This window comes from Tamandua tetradactyla, chromosome 17 (assembly GCF_023851605.1).
Source record: "Tamandua tetradactyla isolate mTamTet1 chromosome 17, mTamTet1.pri, whole genome shotgun sequence".
Classification (NCBI taxonomy): Eukaryota; Metazoa; Chordata; class Mammalia; order Pilosa; family Myrmecophagidae; genus Tamandua; species Tamandua tetradactyla.
The window spans coordinates 47,916,878-47,934,961 of NC_135343.1; the positions used below are offsets into that span (position 1 = coordinate 47,916,878).

Below are 18,084 nucleotides of genomic sequence, written 5' to 3' on the forward strand. Positions count from 1 at the left end.
ACTCATTTGTTAAATCCTTTCTTCTCTGTTATAACTCCTCCTTCGATCCTTCTCCCACTCTTTAGGGGTATTTGGGCTATGCCCATTCTAACTTTTTCATGTTGGAAAGGGCTGTGAATAATGTGGGATTGGGGGATGAAACTAGTTGATGTTCTGGAGAGGCTGGCCCCTCTGCATTTCAGGACTTATCTGGTGCAGGGACCCATCTGGAGATTGTAGATTTCTGGAAAGTAATTCCAGTATAGTCATTCATTTTTATTTTGCTGTTTTAGAAAAATAGCTTTTGTGTTTTTCATTCCCTAATCAACAATCGCTTAGCCTGTGTGGTCGTTGCCGCCAGGGTGTGACCCCCAGGGACACACCAGGTCTGCTTGGCAGGGGCGGGGGGCACATGGCAGCCGTGCGGAGAGGCATGGGTGCCCGGTTCCTGCAGCTGACGGCGCCCGCCCTGCGCCCCTGCAGGTGATCCGCAGGCACACGCAGGAGGAGAAGCTGCTCTGCCTGGTGCGGCACCGGGCCGGACACCACTGCCAGAACGCTGTCATCGTCATCCTCATCCTCGCCTGGGAGGGCATCCCCCGCAGCCTCAGTGACACCCTCTACCAGGAGCTCACCGACACCCTGCGGAAGTACGGGAACCCCACCAGCCGGAGATGTGGCCTCAATGACGAGTATGTGGGCAGGGAGCCGGGCCAGGGTCTCCCCGCGGGGTGCTGGGCTGGGCCTCCTCTGTGCGCTCCCCTCCCCGTCTCCAGGATGCTGTCCCACAGATTTCAGACCGTGGCATCGGGCCCTGCGTCCCCGCCCCAGTTGGGAGGGTCTGTTGACTTGGCCCAGCCTCACCCTCCTGCCCCCAATAAGCTCTGACGTTCTGATGATGGTAACAAGTGTGAAATCAGTCTAAACCCCCATACATGGAAGGGGTCGGTGATAGTTACAGAATGTACTTGTGGGTTTTTTTCTCATTTCCTAAATTAGGTGAATTCTGAGAATTTTGACAAACATTTACAGTCATGGATACCACCAGAATAGTTCCATCACCCCCTGAGATTCCCCCGTCCCCTCTTTTTGTCATTCCTTTCCATATCCTCTGCCTCTGTCATCCACCAACCTGTTTCCTGTCCCTGTAGATTTGCCTCAGCAAAAATATTGTATAAATGGAGCCCTGGCATGTAGCCTCTCGAGTCCAGCTCCTTCCCTGAGCTTGTGTCTGCAGGTCTTCTGTATTGATGCATGTGTCAGCAGCTCCATCCTTTTTACTGCTGAGTAACATTCCACTGTATGGATAAACTCCAATTTACCCATTCTCCCATTGAAGGGCATTTGAGTTGTTTCCAGATTTTAGTTAAGTGTTGAATTTTAGTTCCCATGTTTATTTGTGTAAAAGCCTGCCAGTGTCTGGGGTGGTAGGCAGCAGGTGTACTCAGACCTTGGCTCACATTATTTTCCGATGGTAAGGTCTGTGTTGGAGTCGGTCAAGATGTTGGAGTTAAGGAAAAATACAAACTTAATTGGGTTTTTTTTGTTTTGTTTTCTATTTTTTTAAAATGTATTTATTAAAAATAATTAACAAATGAAATAAAAATTAACATAGATAATCAGTAATTACTTGGGTTTTTAAAGTAGGTTCTTCCTGCTTATCCCTGTAGACTCTTTAGGCTCAGGGGCAGGGGCAAAACAGGCCACTCAGAGATGGCTTTCTACCCAAGGAAATTCGAGAGAGGAGTTTGAAGCAGGAGAGGATGTGGTTCAGTCACTGGGTGCCTGGTGGATGCCAGGCGTCACCAGGGCTCCCCCTGAGGAAGGAGGAAGATTGCAGAAGCAGGGCTTCCCCCGAGGCAGGGGAAAACTGTGTCTGGATATTACCTGACCTGCAGTGTCTGTTGCAGCCGGACCTGCGCTTGCCAAGGCAAAGACCCCAACACCTGCGGTGCCTCCTTCTCCTTCGGCTGCTCCTGGAGCATGTACTTCAACGGCTGCAAATACGCTCGAAGCAAGACACCTCGCAAGTTCCGCCTCACCGGGGACAATCCCAAAGAGGTGAGCCGAGCTCCACGGGACCCCACCAATCCACTCCCTCTCTACCTGGCCTTCAGCAGTCACAGTAGAGGTAGAATTCACACATCATGACTCAGGCAGAAAATGTAACTTGTTTTATTATTTTTTAAGCTGAGCTTATCTTCCTGTGAAAGAAGGCATTGGAGGTGGGCAGTGAGTGAGAAATTAGACTTGCCAATTATAGATAACTCAGCTCCTCTAGTTCAGAACTGTCTTTTTAAGGAATCTATTCTAATTCTTCCCGAGGGGTTATTTCTTCCCTTCGTTCTTCCTGGGACATATTTTAGGTGGACAGGGCAAGAGAAGGCTCCTCTGGTCCTGGGCCACCCACTGGGTCTTTACTGGACTCCCCAAGGCATCCTCACCGCTTGGCTGCTGGGCATTCTCTGTGTCCAGCACTCGCTCTGTCCACTGAAGGTCCTTCGGCTCTGGCTCTGGGCTGGCACTGCGCAGCACGGCCTCTGTGCGTGGGGCCCCATCTGCAGCCTCCCCACCTGGAGTGCAGGCCTCTCCCCAGGCCTTCCCCTTTCCTTCTGGCAGCACGACTCCTGGGCCTCTTGGGGTCTCCACTGCAGGCTGTGCCTAAGCTGTGGGGGCCAGGAGCATCAGGTCTGGCCATCCCACCCTTGGCCATTTCTCCCGTTGCCTGCATTGTGAAGGGCATTCTGAGAAGTAGTCTCCTCTTAGCGTTCCGAAGGCAGAGAGGGCACAAACCCTTCTGGGCTCTCTGTCATTTCCCCTCCAGCCTTTCTCCCTCCTGCCTGGGGCTGGAGGCCTGAGAGAGTGGGGTACTGGGTCCCGAGCTCCTCCGGGTCCCAAAGGGCTTCACTTGTGCCCACGGGGCAGGGACTTCCTTCCCCTGGGCACGTCCTCTCTCCCCAGTGCAGGTAAACTTCTGGGCTCAGACTTCCACACTCTGCTCGTCATAATTAAGAGGAAGCATTTCTCAATTTAGAACCCCCTTTTTCCTCAAAGCCTGCCTTTTAAACTATTGTGTGAGCTTAAAATAGTCTGATTTGACACTAGACTTTCGTATGAGACGGCACCCACCCTCCTTCGGAAGCAGCAAATGCGACAGCTTCCGTGAATGGAGATGCCCCACGGCTGCCAGGAACTACAAATGATCATGAATGAAAATATGTTGGTTTAATTTCTCACAGATACTTTCCCTATTACATCAGCCATCATTTCCCGGGCGCTTAATTTCATGACATCCAGTGATCTAGATACTTTTGTCCCCCCTCGTTTACAAACAAGGTAAATGCCTTGCCCACGGCCACATCACTAGTAAATGCTGGAGTCAGGATTTGAACTCAGGTCCATGTTTCCCCAGCACCGTGAGGCCTGGGCACTGCTGGACGACCCAGGGAGGTGGCTGTGGCTCTGTCAGCTCAGGCTGGTGCAGGCACGGTGGCTGAGCCCTGGGCTCCCACTGCATGCACGGTGGAGCCATTGTCTCCCTCCATTCCTAATTCTGTGAACTTCACTGTTTTTCTCTCCCTAATTCCTCCTGCTTTGTGCCTGTGCTTGGGACCTGCTAGGACAGTCCACCAGCCCCACTTGCTGTTCTCAGGGGGCCCTGGGGAGAGGCTGTCTGCCAAACATGACTGTGTCTGGGGCAGCACTGTCCAACAGAAGTTTCCATCCTGATGGAAATGTTCTGTATCTGCTCTGTCCAGTACAGTAGCCATTGGCCTCATGTGGCATGTGTGATATGGCTAGTATGACAGAGGAACTGAATTTTTATTCTATTTAATTTCAGTGAAAATTAATCTATATGTCAGTGACCACTTGAGGCTAGTGACTGACACATTAGATGGGACAGATCTAGAAGTTCGACCTTTAAAGTCCATCTGTGTCCAGCATGCTCTGGGCCTGGCTGGCTGTGGAGTTTCACCAACCCTGACCACTGCTCTGCCACTCTGCCTTCCTGACTGTCATGGAGGAAAAAGGAGCCGCACTCATCACATACACTTTTTATGTACCCAATATACTGCACCAGAGATCTAAGGCACTCCCCACTAGAAAGCAAAAACCTGTTTCTAGCTGCGCTAGAACGTAGAAGAGCAATAGCTTAGCAAGTCAGGTGGGCTTTCATGAGGAGCTGTTTCTGGCAAGCGTCAGTGTCCCCAACTTTAAAATGGACACAGCCCTACACCCCTCCTGTGGAAACACCAGCCGACACCTTACTTCTCACCTTCCTGTGAACAGCAGTTAGCTTCCAGCACGCGCAGCTTGCCCGGCAGGGGCACTCTGGATGTTTGTGACTGCCAGGCAGGGGCACTCTGGATGTGTGTGACTGCCAGGCAGGGGCACTCTGGATGTGTGTGACTGCTAGGCAGGGGCACTCTGGATGTGTGTGACTGCTCTTCTCTCCGCAGGAAGAAGTGCTTCGGAAGAGTTTCCAGGACCTGGCCACCGAGGTCGCCCCGCTGTACAAGCAGCTGGCCCCCCAGGCCTATCAGAACCAGGTATGGCATCCTGGGCCCTTCCCTGCCCAGAGAGCACCCAGAGCTCTGGCCGACCCCCTGAGCCAGGAAGCAGGAGAGTTGCCAGTGTGCTCCTTACAGGAAAACCAGCCCAGACACCAAGAATGGTGTCATGCTTTGAGAATATCCCTTTTTTATGCTAAGTTAACGTCGTCCCTCTCCCCCTACTGACCCTCCACCCACTGGTTCTGGTGTCCACTGGCAAGGCTCGAGTTTTTTCTTCCCTGTCACTCCTGCATCTCCCAGATGAGACAAAGGGGACCCGAGGTAACCCAAAAGGAAGTCTTTCCTATCAGTACCTGAAAGCTAACTTTTTTGGAGCTGGGGCTCAGCCAGGAAAACCTCCCTCTCACAGCCCAAGTGCAAGGCCGCTGGGGTCTGTAAGCTTCCTCTCTCCCTCCCAGCCCTGGTTTATCCAGACACAGGGTCAGGGTCACTCACCTCAGGTCATGTGAGAAGCTGTCCTTGGCCATCCCTACAGGTGACCAATGAGGAAATAGCAATCGACTGCCGCCTGGGGCTGAAGGAAGGACGGCCCTTCTCGGGGGTCACAGCCTGCATGGACTTCTGCGCTCATGCCCACAAGGACCAGCATAACCTCTACAATGGGTGTACTGTGGTAAGGATGCCCCACCCATGGGACAGTCCCGGAAGGCGGCCCTGCTGTGGTCTGTGCAGAAAGGTGGCCTCAGAGTAGACAGGGACATGGACACAGGTTTCTCAGAACTCTTGCGGGTCTCTTGCCAGACTACCCCCTGCTCCTACCCACTCCTCCCCAGAGTGAATGGACAAGGCTGGTGTGTTCATTGACAAATCCACCCAGATTAGCCAGCGTGGATGCTGCAGAGTGCAGCTCAGTGGGCAACTGGAGTCTCCCAGTTACCTAGCGTGGGGTTCCAGGTCTCTGGGGGCACTAAGATTTAATCCACACAATGTCTTAATTCATGCACTCAGCAAGTGTTTATTGAGTACCAGCTATGCCCCATATGCTGCTTTAGATGCCAAGGAACAACAGTGGACCAAGTCCCAGCCCACAAGTGTGACATGACATTGGCTGGAGGCAGCTGCAGTCAGAGGACAGGCTGTTAGGTGAATGGTCAGGGAGGCTCTCTGAGGAGGGGCATTGAGCTGACATGGATGAAATGAGAGGACGCTGTCAGCATCTGGGACGGAGGGCTGCAGGCTGAAGGACCAGCACAGGCAGGGGCCCGGCCATGTGCAGAAAACAGCAAGGAAGCCCATGTGGCAAGAAGAGAGCAGCACAGGGAAGAGGGTAATGGAAGCAGACTGGCACCAGAGACCAGGTCACAGAGAGCCCCAAAGGCCAGGGCAGGCTGTGGGATTTCTTCTGGGTGTAAACGAAGCCTCTGGAGGGCTTTTCCTAGTTGGGGAAGGATACAGCCTCACTTATCAAGAACAAAGTGTGTGATTGTGGAGGCAGAGAGAATAGGAGCAATGAGGCCCATTCAGGGGGCTGTGAGAGTCCACGGGAGGGAGGAAGGGGAGTGCCTGGGTGGATTTGGGGACGATTTTGAAGATGCAGGAAGAGGATTTGCTGATGGACTGGGTGCTGGATGTGAGGGAGACTTGAGGACAACTCTAGGGTTTTTGGCTTGAGCCACTAGTCGAGTCTTGATGCTGTTTACTGAGAACCACCATAATGGGGTGAAAGATCAAGAATTCTGTTTTGAGCTGCCTGCTAGATGTTCAGGTGGAGATGTGGAGTCAGCAGGGGAGGCTGGGGAAATGAACTTGGACTTTGGGAGCACATAGTTTGTATTTGGAGCCATGAGACTAAATGGACTCTCCCAGGGAATGAGTTAAGTGGAAGAGAGGGAGGGTTGGGCCTGGGTGAGCATGCCCTCGAGGGCCTAATGGCCGCTCCCCCTCTACTTTTTAACTAGGTCCTCAGCATACAGGGCTCCAGTGGGGCTGTGGAAGAGGCTGGACAGGGTCTGCCCTTCCTGGTGGTAGTGTGTGCCCCTGTGGGGAGCTGGACCCTAGGATTTCATTTCTCCCTCTTATCTTCTTTCCCCCTTGTCCAGCAAAGTGGGGCAGGCCCCTATCTACACTACGCTTTGAAGATTTCCAAAATCTATAGAAAGGGTGGCTACTTCAGGGTTAGGAGAGAGGCGGGCAGAGTGGCGGGGGAGCACCAGGGAGTAGGAGAGACGTGACGGCACAGTTGAGGTTATTGGCGTCCCAGAGCTCCTAGAGTATTGGGTTAAAAAAAAAAAGGAATATTTTTTTCCAAAATGAAAATTCTTTTTTCTAATTAAATAATGCAACAGAGATTTTAAAAGTAAAATCACCTCGAAACCTCATAGTATAACCCACTATTAGCATTTTCATGATCTTCCTTTCAGACACTTGGGCGTATGTGTCTGTGCGCCACATGCAAACCTTACATAGTCGGGCTCACATCATATGCGCGTGCCGCTCTCTGAGCCACTTTTCTTTACTCTGGGACACTCGGTGGCCACCATTCTATGACAACTGATTTCCACATTTTCTCAGGCTGTATGTAAAGCTCTGCCAGTCTCCCCTGGATGGACCTTAAATTGCTTTCAGATCTTCATCTCGATGAACCATGGGGAGGAAGCATTGTTATCACACCTTTAGGTGCAGTAATCTGCTTGAGGTCTGAGGAAATGGACATTTTACAGAGTAATTATTCTTCTACCTACTTGGCAACACTGGGTTTTATCAATCTTTTTAAAATCTTTGCCTACATGCAATTGAATTCGGATTTATGTTTGTTTTATAATTAGGCAATCTTTTCCTCTTTTTCATGGCCTTTTAAAAAAATCTTTGTGAATATTTATGTTCTTTGCATACTTTTTAAATGAAGATGGCTATATCATTTCTAACATCTGTAGGGTGTCTTCCCTTTTTTTTTTTTTTTGGCATGGGCAGGCACCAGGAATCGAACCCAAGTCTCTGGCGAGAACTCTGCCACTGAACCACCGTGGCCTGCCCTAGGGTATCTTTGTATGTTAGGGAAAGAAACACATTTTTCTCATACCTTGTAAATATTTACTCGGCTGTTGATCATTTGCATTTTACCTTTGCCCGGTTGCTTATTTGCATTTTACCTTTGCCTGGTTGGGTTTTAGAGAATGGCAGGAAATAGGGCTGGACATCATACTAGCCCAGAAAGTACACAGGGATCAGTGGTCCAAGCAGAGGCACAGCTGAAGACCCACACATGCTCTGGAGAAAAAGCAAGTTTGATAGAACATGAAACTGTAAATGAGAACATTACTTAACTACATAAAAATGTTAACTTTCTATTCAGTGATAAACCCCTAATCAAAATTGAAAGGCCAATGCAAGCTGGAAAACAATGTTTGTAACAAGTGACAAATAGAATGATAATCTCTAATACTGAAACATCAGTTGGCATCAATTAAAAAAAAAACAAAACAGTGGAAAATGGGCAAAAGAAGAAATACAATTGGAAACATGAAAAAAATCGAAACTCAGTAATCAGCAGGATGCGAACTAACAAGAAGATATATTTTTGGTAATGAGCAAAAACATCTTAAATTAATGGCAAAATTAGTGATAAAAATATATGAAAATTGAAATTTGCACATTCTGCTGGTATGACTAAAAACTGATAATCATTTTGAAAAGCACTCTGGTGGGATCTGGCAGTTCTACTTCATAGCATTTATTTTGAGGAGTTAGGTATCTTCAAAAAGGTAGCTAAAAGGGTATTTCTCACAGCATTATTAATGGTAGGGAAAAATTGAAGACAAGTTTTAAATGTTTGGTTATGTGGGGTTACACTGGTAATATAGAATAATATTACTCAGCTTTTAAATCATATTGGAGGAGAAATTTAACGCTTAGGAAAATGTTCATTCAAAGAAAAAAAGAACGCATAATACCCTATTGAAAAATGGGTCCCTGTTTGTGCATGTGCATATATGGCAAATGTTTTTCTGTGTGTCCATATGGCAGCTGGTTTGCAGGGATTATTTCTGGGTGGTGGGATTGTGGAGATAACTTATTTTCTTCTTGCTTGCTTGCATTTCCTATAACAATTCCATATAGCTTTAATAATGAGAAAAAATGTTTTGAGAGCCAAAGAGGCTAGGTGCTCAGGACAAGGAGGATGAGGTGGCAGGGCCAGGGCTCCCATTGGTGGCTGCAGGGCAGTGGGAACAATGCTGTGCTGGAGGTCGGAGTGAGTCTCCTGCCTCTGGCCGGCGGTGTGACCGTGGGCCAGTCATTTCCTCCCCTCTCAGCCTCATTGGCTTCATGTAAGATGATGTGAGTGGGCGGGCAGTGCAAGCCATATGGCAGGCCCTTAATGTTGGCGATACTCTAGAAACCAAGATTAATGTTGAATACCGGGGCTGAGTAGATGGCTGGGGCCGGGGCTGGGTGGGGGAGGAGGAGGTCCTCTGAACAGGCAGGCTCAGGCCACCCTGACCCCTGGGCATGCTCCCTCTCCCTGTTCGGGACAGGTCTGCACGCTGACCAAGGAAGACAATCGCTGCGTGGGCCAGATCCCCGAGGACGAGCAGCTGCACGTGCTCCCCCTGTACAAGATCGCCACCACGGACGAGTTCGGCAGCGAGGAGAGCCAGAACGCCAAGGTGGACAGCGGCGCCATCCAGGTGCTCACCGCCTTCCCCCGCGAGGTCCGGCGCCTGCCCGAGCCTGCCAAGTCCTGCCGCCAGCGGCAGCTGGAAGCCAGGAAGGCGGCGGCCGAGAAGAAGAAGATTCAGAAGGAGAAACTAAGCACTCCAGAGAAGATCAAGCAGGAGGCCCTGGAGCTGGCGGGCGTCCCAGTTGACCGAGGTGTGTGGGGAGAGGGTGCCCTCCAGGGGTGGTGTGGCGTCTTCGAACCAAACCTAACTGCATCCCTCTAAGAGTTCCAGAGAGCCCCCAGGCCTCTGCTCAGCCATTAGACCGTCCCATTATCTTCCTGTGCTCAGAAAGGTTGCTGTAGCAGCCCAGGACCCCGAACCTGATGGGGGGCACATCGGGAACCAAGTACAGAGAGGCATCTCGATCTTCGCGGAGTTGAGCTTTGCGGAGAGGCAGAGTTTTGGGTTCTCCACTAGCTTGTTCTCTCTACTCAGAGTCTGAGGGCAGCGTGGCTTCAGGGCATGCCAGCGTGTCCTGGGGGCTGCAGGATTGGTGGGCAATGGGCAGTTGCCTGCCTGCATTCGAGGCTCATTTCACTGCTCTCGTCCCTGCGGTGCTCCTGACACCTGTCGGGGAGGGGCCAGCATGGATGGTTCTACCAGTGGTGTGTTCATGGGGAGAAGAGGCAGAAAGGCCTGCTTTGGGCTGCATTGCAGGGCCGGGCGAGGACGGGGCACATCATACCTGCCCTGCCTGTCCTGGGAGAGGACTACCTTTGGTGGGGGAGGGGGTTGGTTCCATACCTGGTCTTCCTGCCAGGGCCCCTCCTGGCTGTGGTTCTCTGTGCTCCTTCTCTTGTCTTGCCTTCTCCTCCCCAGGCCTGTCCCTCAAGGGTGGATTTTCCCAGCAAGGCCTGAAGCCGTCCATCAAGGTGGAGCCTCAGAACCACTTCAGTTCCTTCAAGTATAGCAGCAACGCGGTGGTGGAGAGCTACTCAGTGCTGGGCAGCTGCCGGCCCTCCGACCCCTATAGCGTGAACAGCGTGTACTCCTACCACTCCTACTATGCACAGCCCAGCCTGACCTCCGTCAACGGCTTCCACTCCAAGTATGCTCTCCCTTCCTTTGGCTACTATGGCTTTCCATCCAGCAACCCCGTCTTCCCCTCCCAGTTCCTGGGTCCTGGCGCCTGGGGTCACAGTGGCAGCAGTGGCGCTTTTGAGAAGAAGCCAGACCTGCACGCTCTGCACAACAGCCTGAGCCCGGCCTACGGTGGTGCTGAGTTTGCCGAGCTGCCTGGCCAGGCTGTTCCCACGGATCCCCACCACCCCACTCCTCACCACCAGCAGCCTGCTTATCCAGGCCCCAAGGAGTATCTGCTTCCCAGGGCCCCCCAGATTCACCCAGCAGCCAGGGACCCCTCTCCCTTTGCACAGAGCTCCAACTGCTACAGCAGATCCATCAAGCAAGAGCCAACAGATCCACTGGCCCCAGCTGAATCTCTACCGAGAGACCCCGGTAAGATGGGCAAAACACCTTTGCCTGAGGCATCTCAGAACGGGGGACCCAGTCACCTGTGGGGACAGTACTCGGGGGGCCCAAGCCTGTCCCCTAAGAGGACTAACAGCGTGGGTGGCAGCTGGGGGGTTCTCCCTCCTGGAGAGAGCCCTGCCATCGTCCCCGACAAGCTTGGCTCTTTTGGGGCCAGCTGCTTGACCCCTTCCCACTTCTCGGATGGCCAGTGGGGGCTGTTCCCCAGCGAGGGCTCGCAGCCAGCTCCCCCGCCTGGAGGACGGCTGCGCAGCAAACCCTGGAGCCCCTGCAAGTTCGGGAACAGCGCCTCAGCCTTGGCTGGGCCCAGCCTGGCCGAGAAGCCGTGGGCGCTGGGGACAGGGGATTTCAACTCAGCCCTGAAGGGAGGTCCTGGGTTCCAAGAGAAGTTGTGGAGCCCCATAAAAGGGGAGGAGGGCAGGATTCCAACCCCAGGGGCCGGCCCACTGGACAAAACCTGGCAGTCTTTCAGCATGCCCCTGGGCTCCAGTGAAAAACTGTTCGGGGCCCTGAAGTCCGAGGAGAAGCTGTGGGATCCCTTCAGCCTGGACGAGGGGACAGCCGACGAGCCCCCCAGCAAGGGGCTGGCGAAGGAGGAGAAGGCGGGCGTCGGCAACATTGAGGAGGAGGAGGAGCTGTGGTCGGACAGTGAGCACAACTTCCTGGACGAGAACATCGGCGGCGTGGCCGTGGCCCCCGCGCACGGCTCCATCCTCATCGAGTGCGCCCGGCGCGAGCTGCACGCCACCACGCCGCTCAAGAAGCCCAACCGCTGCCACCCCACACGCATCTCGCTGGTCTTCTACCAGCACAAGAACCTCAACCAGCCCAACCACGGGCTGGCGCTCTGGGAGGCCAAGATGAAGCAGCTGGCCGAGCGGGCGAGGGCGCGCCAGGAGGAGGCGGCCCGCCTGGGCCTGGGCCAGCAGGAGGCCAAGCTGTACGGGAAGAAGCGCAAGTGGGGCGGTGCCATCGTCGCCGAGCCCCAGCAGAAGGAGCAGAAGGGGGTGGTCCCCACGCGGCAGGCGCTGGCTGCGCCCACGGACTCCGCGGTCACCGTGTCCTCCTACGCCTACACGAAGGTCACCGGCCCCTACAGCCGCTGGATCTAGGTGTCCGGGAGCCAGCGTTCCTCAGCCTCGGGCCCCGCTCGAGCTGCCTCTGTGGTGCTTTTGCCCTCACACCTGGGGGGGCGGGTTGGGGGTGCAGAAGTCTTTTTATCTATATATACATATATAGATGCGCATATATATGTATTTATGGTCCAAACCTCAGAACTGGCCCGCCCCTCCCTTCCCCCTACTTCCCCAGCACTTTGAAGAAGAAACTACGGCTGTCGGGTGATTTTTTTTCCGTGATCTTAATATTTATATCTCCACGGTGGGTTTGTTTTGTTTTTGTTTTTCCTCGTTTTGGGGGGGGGGGGGTGTTATTTTCTCTTTGTTTTTAAAACTCTATCCTTGTATATCACAATAATGGAAAGAAAGTTTATAGTGTCCTTTCACAAAGGAGTAGTTTTAAATTCCATTTAAAATGTGTATTTATTGGGTTTTTTTAAAGCGACAAAAGTAATGGTAAAGGCTCAGCAGGAAAGGCCCGTGGTGCTCGCCCTTGCCCAGTCTGGCTGCCCCTCCCTGGGAGCTGCCGTCACCCCTCGCGACCCGAGTGCTCAGTGTCCACCCAGCCAGCCCCTCACGGCAGGACAGCGTGTGTCCTCCAGTAGGACGGGAGAATCTGTAGAAAAACATCAGGGCCACTGATTGGGAGCCGATAAGTGGGGAGGTGAGGGATGGAGGAGGGAACACATGCCCTGGGCCAGGCACCTCTGATGCTGGCATCTGTTTCCCCAGAAACCAGGTTGGAAGTAGAAGGAAGGCTTCAAGCTTTGCTAGTCTCCACACTGAATCCTCTGTTATGTATCAATCACGTGACCTTGCTGCCAGCAAGGTCCCCTGGCAGCGCCTCCTGGTGCTGCTGGAGCTGAGAAGGCTCTCAGAGAGCCCTGTCCATAAAGCTGATTAATGCTGGGCTGAAAGAATTTGTCTCAGTGGCAGTTTTTTTTTTTTAATGCCCCCAAAGTCTGTGCTGATACCGAAAAAGGGCTACTGTATCTTTAAAAACAAGAAGTCGAACCCAAGCTGTGAACCACCGGCGCTGCGCTGGCTGCGCAGGAGCCATTTGGAGCCTGGTGCTGTGGTATTGTGCTGGGACTTTGACTCTTGGGCAGGTGGAATCCTGCAGGAGCTCAGCAAACCAGTGTGACAGCAGTTAACACATCTATTAGTATTCCTGGATTTCCATATTGGACAATGGTGCATGCTTCCCACCTGAGCCCGCCCCACTCCATGCTATCATTCAAGGGGGGTGGGGACGGCTACACTTACTTTTAAAAATGCAAGAGTCATTTTCAACAGGTTGCTATGATTTTCTTCCCTCATGGGTGCCATTTCTCTATTGGATCCTTTCCTCCTTCCCCTCTGCCCCTCTCCACCCACCTTATACACCCATTCTAAAATTCTGGTGCATTCGTTCAGTTCATTGAGGTGAGAACGTGGTGCTTAAATTCTGAGACGTTGAGAGAGGTCGGGCCTGACAGGTGGAGGCAACTCCTCTACAATCGAGTCAGACTTCTTGGAGTGTTTGCTTTTCCTGTGGTATTAGCAGAAATATCAGGCTACCCATGTGGACATGTCTGGTGAGTGGGAGGCTTCGTCCTGTCTGTGCACAGAGGGGATGTGGCCGAGTGGTGAATGGAAACCGAGCCCTGCTTTAGGATCAACATCAGATATTTATTGAGCAGTTTTATTCAGATGTGGGTCTTTGTAAAACGAGTTTAACAATCAGATGACGATGCTGAAGGCAAGTTCCTGTACTTCCAGGTGCCTTGTGTAAGAGCTGAGGACTGACCTGCTGGGTGTTTACTGTGACCGTTCCTGGAACACTGGCGGAGAATGGCTGTAAAACGTCCTGAGCATTTATGTGGTCTGGTTTTAACTGTAAATAGTGAGAGATTTTTTTAAGCACTTTTGCCTAGATTTAAACAGCAACTTGAAAAAAAAAAAGTATGTTTTAACATGTAATTGTGGGAGAACTGTAAATAGTAGCTGAATATTTAACGTGCTTTGTCTATCCTTCACTTTTACCATATTCTGTAAAGTTGCATTTATTTTACAGGACAAAAAAAAATGAAATATTATTGCTTTTGAAATAAATAACCAAGAGCTTTTCAGGATTTAGAATTATTCAGAACTCAGATTTATAGGAAAACCTCTGACTTTCAGTTTGACAAGCTAAAAGGAAGCAGAGTCTTTAATGAGCATGCTAATTTTCTAGTTTTGAGGAAAAGTTGGGTCCTTTAAATGCTATTTTGCTTATCGCATCAGTACTTTTATGCAGGTCTCATTTGACTCCGTGCTTAGGTAGATGCGGGGGTGCCTTGAAAACATCATTTTAAATGATCTTAGCAAGAAATACAATAATATTTTGCAAAACATTTTGAGAATGTGACCGTCTGTATGGCCCGTGAAAAGCCCCAGGTTGGCTGTTGGTTTGGGAGGTCCTGAGTGTAACCCAGGTGATTCTGATACTTGGTGCGCGTGAATCTTGCTGATGTATGTCAAATCTACTTTTCCCCCCTCATCGCCCTTTGGTAGCAAAGCCATTAGATGAAAGGAGAAATTGATACAAGCTAAAAGCGTGTGACTTCTGTCCCCCCAGCCCAAACAGCCTTTGGTTCATAAATTTCTAGGTTAGGAAACAGGCTGCTGAGAGATAAGTCAAGAGGCAGTCTCCATTGGACGTTCCCATCCCCCGTAGAGTGATGTTTTGAGAGTTAGGTGGTGCTGGTGCCGTGCTCTAGCCCATGCTGATTTTTACACACTACATGTATAACCTACCTCAAATCTCAGTCATTAAGATTAGCATGCTTTAGACATATATTTTGAAAGTAACTATGCACAGCTATCTACGCCCCCCCCCTTGCTGCTGAAGGTTTCTTAAAGAGAAGAATCAAATTTTTATTTTTTACTGGCACTATCATTTTTTAAGTCCTAAAGATGATTAACAGACATTTTTATCATGAGAAGAAAAATAAAGCCATTGCAACTAAAGAACCTAACAGCATGACCAAGTTTTAAGAGTGGTTAATATTATAGCAACAGAAAGTGATGGAATCCTAGCAGTCGTCATCTCCCCAGCGTGCCCTGTCCACGGACACCATCCACATGCCGTGCAGACATTTGGTTCCCTTTTTTTTTTTTTGCTTTGTTTTGTTTTCCCTGCACCTTGCGTGCAAGGGAAGTACTTGCAAAGTTCTGTGCTGAGAGATTTTTAAGATAAAAATCGCTTATGCAGCAGGTTCTCACTAAATAACTGGTGCTAGCTCAAGAAACCGTTATCTGACTATTGGCAATCTGGATTAAAGGTGTTTCTTGGATTGGGTTTTTTTGTGTTTGTGTTTTGTTGTTTTGGTTTTTAGCAGGGCCTGAGTTTCCCACACCCAGCTTCGTGGGTACTGCTTTGCCTTCTCCCCGAGATGACAAGTGGCGTGCATGGAAAGAGATGATACCGTGCCCCCCTGTTGGCCCTTCCACCAGCCTCTTTTGGAAACAGTTCACAGAGCAAGGGATTTTGAAAGCGCTAAAGCAAGGAAAGAAGTACCAGAGCTTAATAGCTTCGTATCAGACAGCAGTAGGTGTGCGAGGATGGTTGACGATGAGTAGATGGTAACGTAGTCTGAGTGAGATCCAGCCACATTTTCTCCTTGAAGTTTAACCACCAGGATGTCTCGAACCAGGGCAGTGCTGGTGGAAAGCTAAAATTATATCCCTGACGTGCCTCGACCAATATCTCTTTCCTTTTGTTACTGAAGTGTGTTTTATGGACTAGGAAGCATTTTTTTATGAATTGAAATAGTCTAAATAAAATGGTGCTACGGTGTTTTAATGTGACTGTCCCTGATCCTGTCTTGCTGAGGTGCTATCAACATTACGAAACCACAACCAACCAAAAATAAGGTGGGCTCCGGTCTCTCTTGGCTCCCCCCCCTTCCCCTCCCGTTTTGGTGCTGTCTTCTTACATCTCTGTTTACCGTGCTATGATCTGCTCTAAGCAGTTTTTCTGTTTTATTTTTTCCCTTAGTGGCCAAACAAAAAAAAGTGGAGAAGGCAGCTAGCTCCTTTGCTTCTGATGGGAGTGGACCCCCCTGGCCTAGCAGGTCCTTTGGCTTCAAACCTGTTTTCTCAGGTCTAATGAGAAAGGGTGAAGAGCCTTTTTCTGGGGGAGGGGACATTGGGGACCCCTGCCTCTTTGAAGAGGCAGGCATTCTCACAGCCGGGAACACGTGTTTTCCTCCTGCAGGAAATCCATGGGTGCCAAGGGTCACACCGACTTCTCTGGGAGACCCGAGGGCACTTTGCTCCCCGAGGTGGGCTGGGCCAGGCCAGATGGAGCCCCTTCTTTGGCTGGCACTGGCTGGGACCACGGTGGGCAGTGGTGCTCGTTCCTGTGCCCCTGCAGCCTTCGTCCAGTGTCGCGTCTGTCCTTGATTGGTAACAGCTCATGTCCCAACTAAAGAAAGGAGCTTTCTTTGCTCATCTGATGCCACTGCGGCTGCTTTTTAGTTGGTGCTATTCTGAATTTCTTCTTGGGTCCACAGAAGTTGATGTTTTAAAAACTCAACAGGAAGCTCCATTTGTGTCATCCACTGTCACAGTAATTTTTTAAAATACCTCAAAAACAGGACATTGCAACATCTTTGGTAGATTCCATGAGGATCTGACACCTGCATGTTATCCTTTGATGACATACGTGACCTTTAAGAATCGGGGGTCATTTGATTTTTCATTCTTCAGCAGTTAAAATTGTAGAACACCTAAAGGAAGGAGCATGGCTATTTCTTTTTTTAAAGTTTTGCTTTTGAATAAAATGTGAATTTCCTATGCCCATCTCATTGAGCTTTCTCAGTCATCATTGCTGTCATTTGAAATGACTCCCTTAAAACTTTTTTTCTTTAAGTCAGCTGCATCTGTAATAGGCTGACATACCCTGGACTAAAAGGAACATTTTTTGTGGTGCATACCCCACATATGTTAAAAACCCCACACCCACGCATGCAGGGAGGGTTTTTTTAGATGACGAAGAGGCCCGAGTGTGGGAGCCCCCCCTGCTTGGTGCTCCTAGCCCTTCCTGCAGAGTGCTGCCAGCAAAGCAGAGCAATAGGCTTTCCCCTGAGCAGAGGACGCAGCACAGAAATCCAAGGTCTACAGTTGCTTTTTGCCTAAGAATCAGTGAGCGATTTGGCCTAGTTCCTCATATATGCTTCTATTCTGATATCAGGGATGTTTTTTGTTGTGGTTGTTTGCTGTCTTCTCATTTTGACTATCCGTCATTCAGGGATAACTTATCGCTATTCTCATAGGGATTTTCTAAAAACTAATTGGCGCATTTGAATATCCAAATTTTCTTGGTTCCAACATCTTCAACTTTTTTCTTTTGAGGGGACAAAGAGGGAGAGAAACAGGAGTGATGTCATTTCTTTTTCACGTATTCTAACTTAAAAAAAAAAAAAAGAAGCAAGGGCAGGTCGTCTTGTGGCATATTAATGCGTTAGACTTAATCTAGAATCCCTGTTGCTTTTTGATGTGTTTAGTTCTTCTCTTCGAATTCCTGTTTGGTTACTTGGCTTCCAATGGAGGTGAACTTAACAACCATACTTGAATATTCCGTCTTGACTTTGTAACTGTGGCTACTTGAAATGAAGTTTATCTGGGGTTGATGGATGAATGGTAGATTTTTTGCAATGTCTCAAGGCAATAGGATGTGTATTATTAAACTGTAGATATTCTTAGTACAGTAAATTTATGCTGATAATTTTATTTTGTATCATTTTTACCTTTTTGTTAATATTTTTTTCCTCCCACTTTATCGGTTTGCCTCCTGAGCTACCCCTCCCTACCATCCCTTCTTCCCCAGTGTTTTTTGGTAAATTTAATTTAGGGTGCCTAGAAATTGCAAGTATGTATCCTTTTTTGATTTGTATTTTATTATAATTTACACAAACAACTGGGTTTGTGAACTGTATTACTCCTGGTATCTTTAAAATATTGTGGGTGTTTTAATAAATTTTATATTTATTTTTTGCACTCAAATTCAGTGTGGGTCCTTTTTTTCTCCCCCTTGAACCAAGACCAGACTGTGCTATTTAAAGGTACCATATCATCTCACCCTTCTGTTGCCTTCGTTCAAAAATGAAGCCCTTGTGTCCAAAAGCCATACAAGAACCTGTCCTTTCCCCTCCCACCACCTGTGTCACGGCCAAAGGCTATCAGCTGTTACAGCTGGGTAGATGGGGAAATAGAAATAGCTGCTTTCTTATCTCTATT

The 18,084-nt window shown here is 49.8% G+C and overlaps 1 protein-coding gene across 7 annotated transcripts in view; it reads left to right on the forward strand.

Moving 5' to 3' along the window:
- TET3 (tet methylcytosine dioxygenase 3) overlaps positions 1–17,808 on the forward strand; it is a 120,685-nt gene extending 102,877 nt beyond the window's left edge. For all 7 annotated transcript variants that reach the window (XM_077134591.1, XM_077134596.1, XM_077134590.1 and 4 more), the window contains 6 exons: positions 463–671; positions 1,890–2,040; positions 4,440–4,529; positions 5,029–5,166; positions 9,026–9,362; positions 10,031–17,808. In XM_077134591.1, the coding sequence (XP_076990706.1) occupies positions 463–671; positions 1,890–2,040; positions 4,440–4,529; positions 5,029–5,166; positions 9,026–9,362; positions 10,031–11,814 (2,709 nt within the window). In that variant the 3' untranslated portion in view covers positions 11,815–17,808. The remainder of the gene's footprint in view (positions 1–462; positions 672–1,889; positions 2,041–4,439; positions 4,530–5,028; positions 5,167–9,025; positions 9,363–10,030) is intronic.
- Positions 17,809–18,084: the final 276 nt, after the last annotated feature.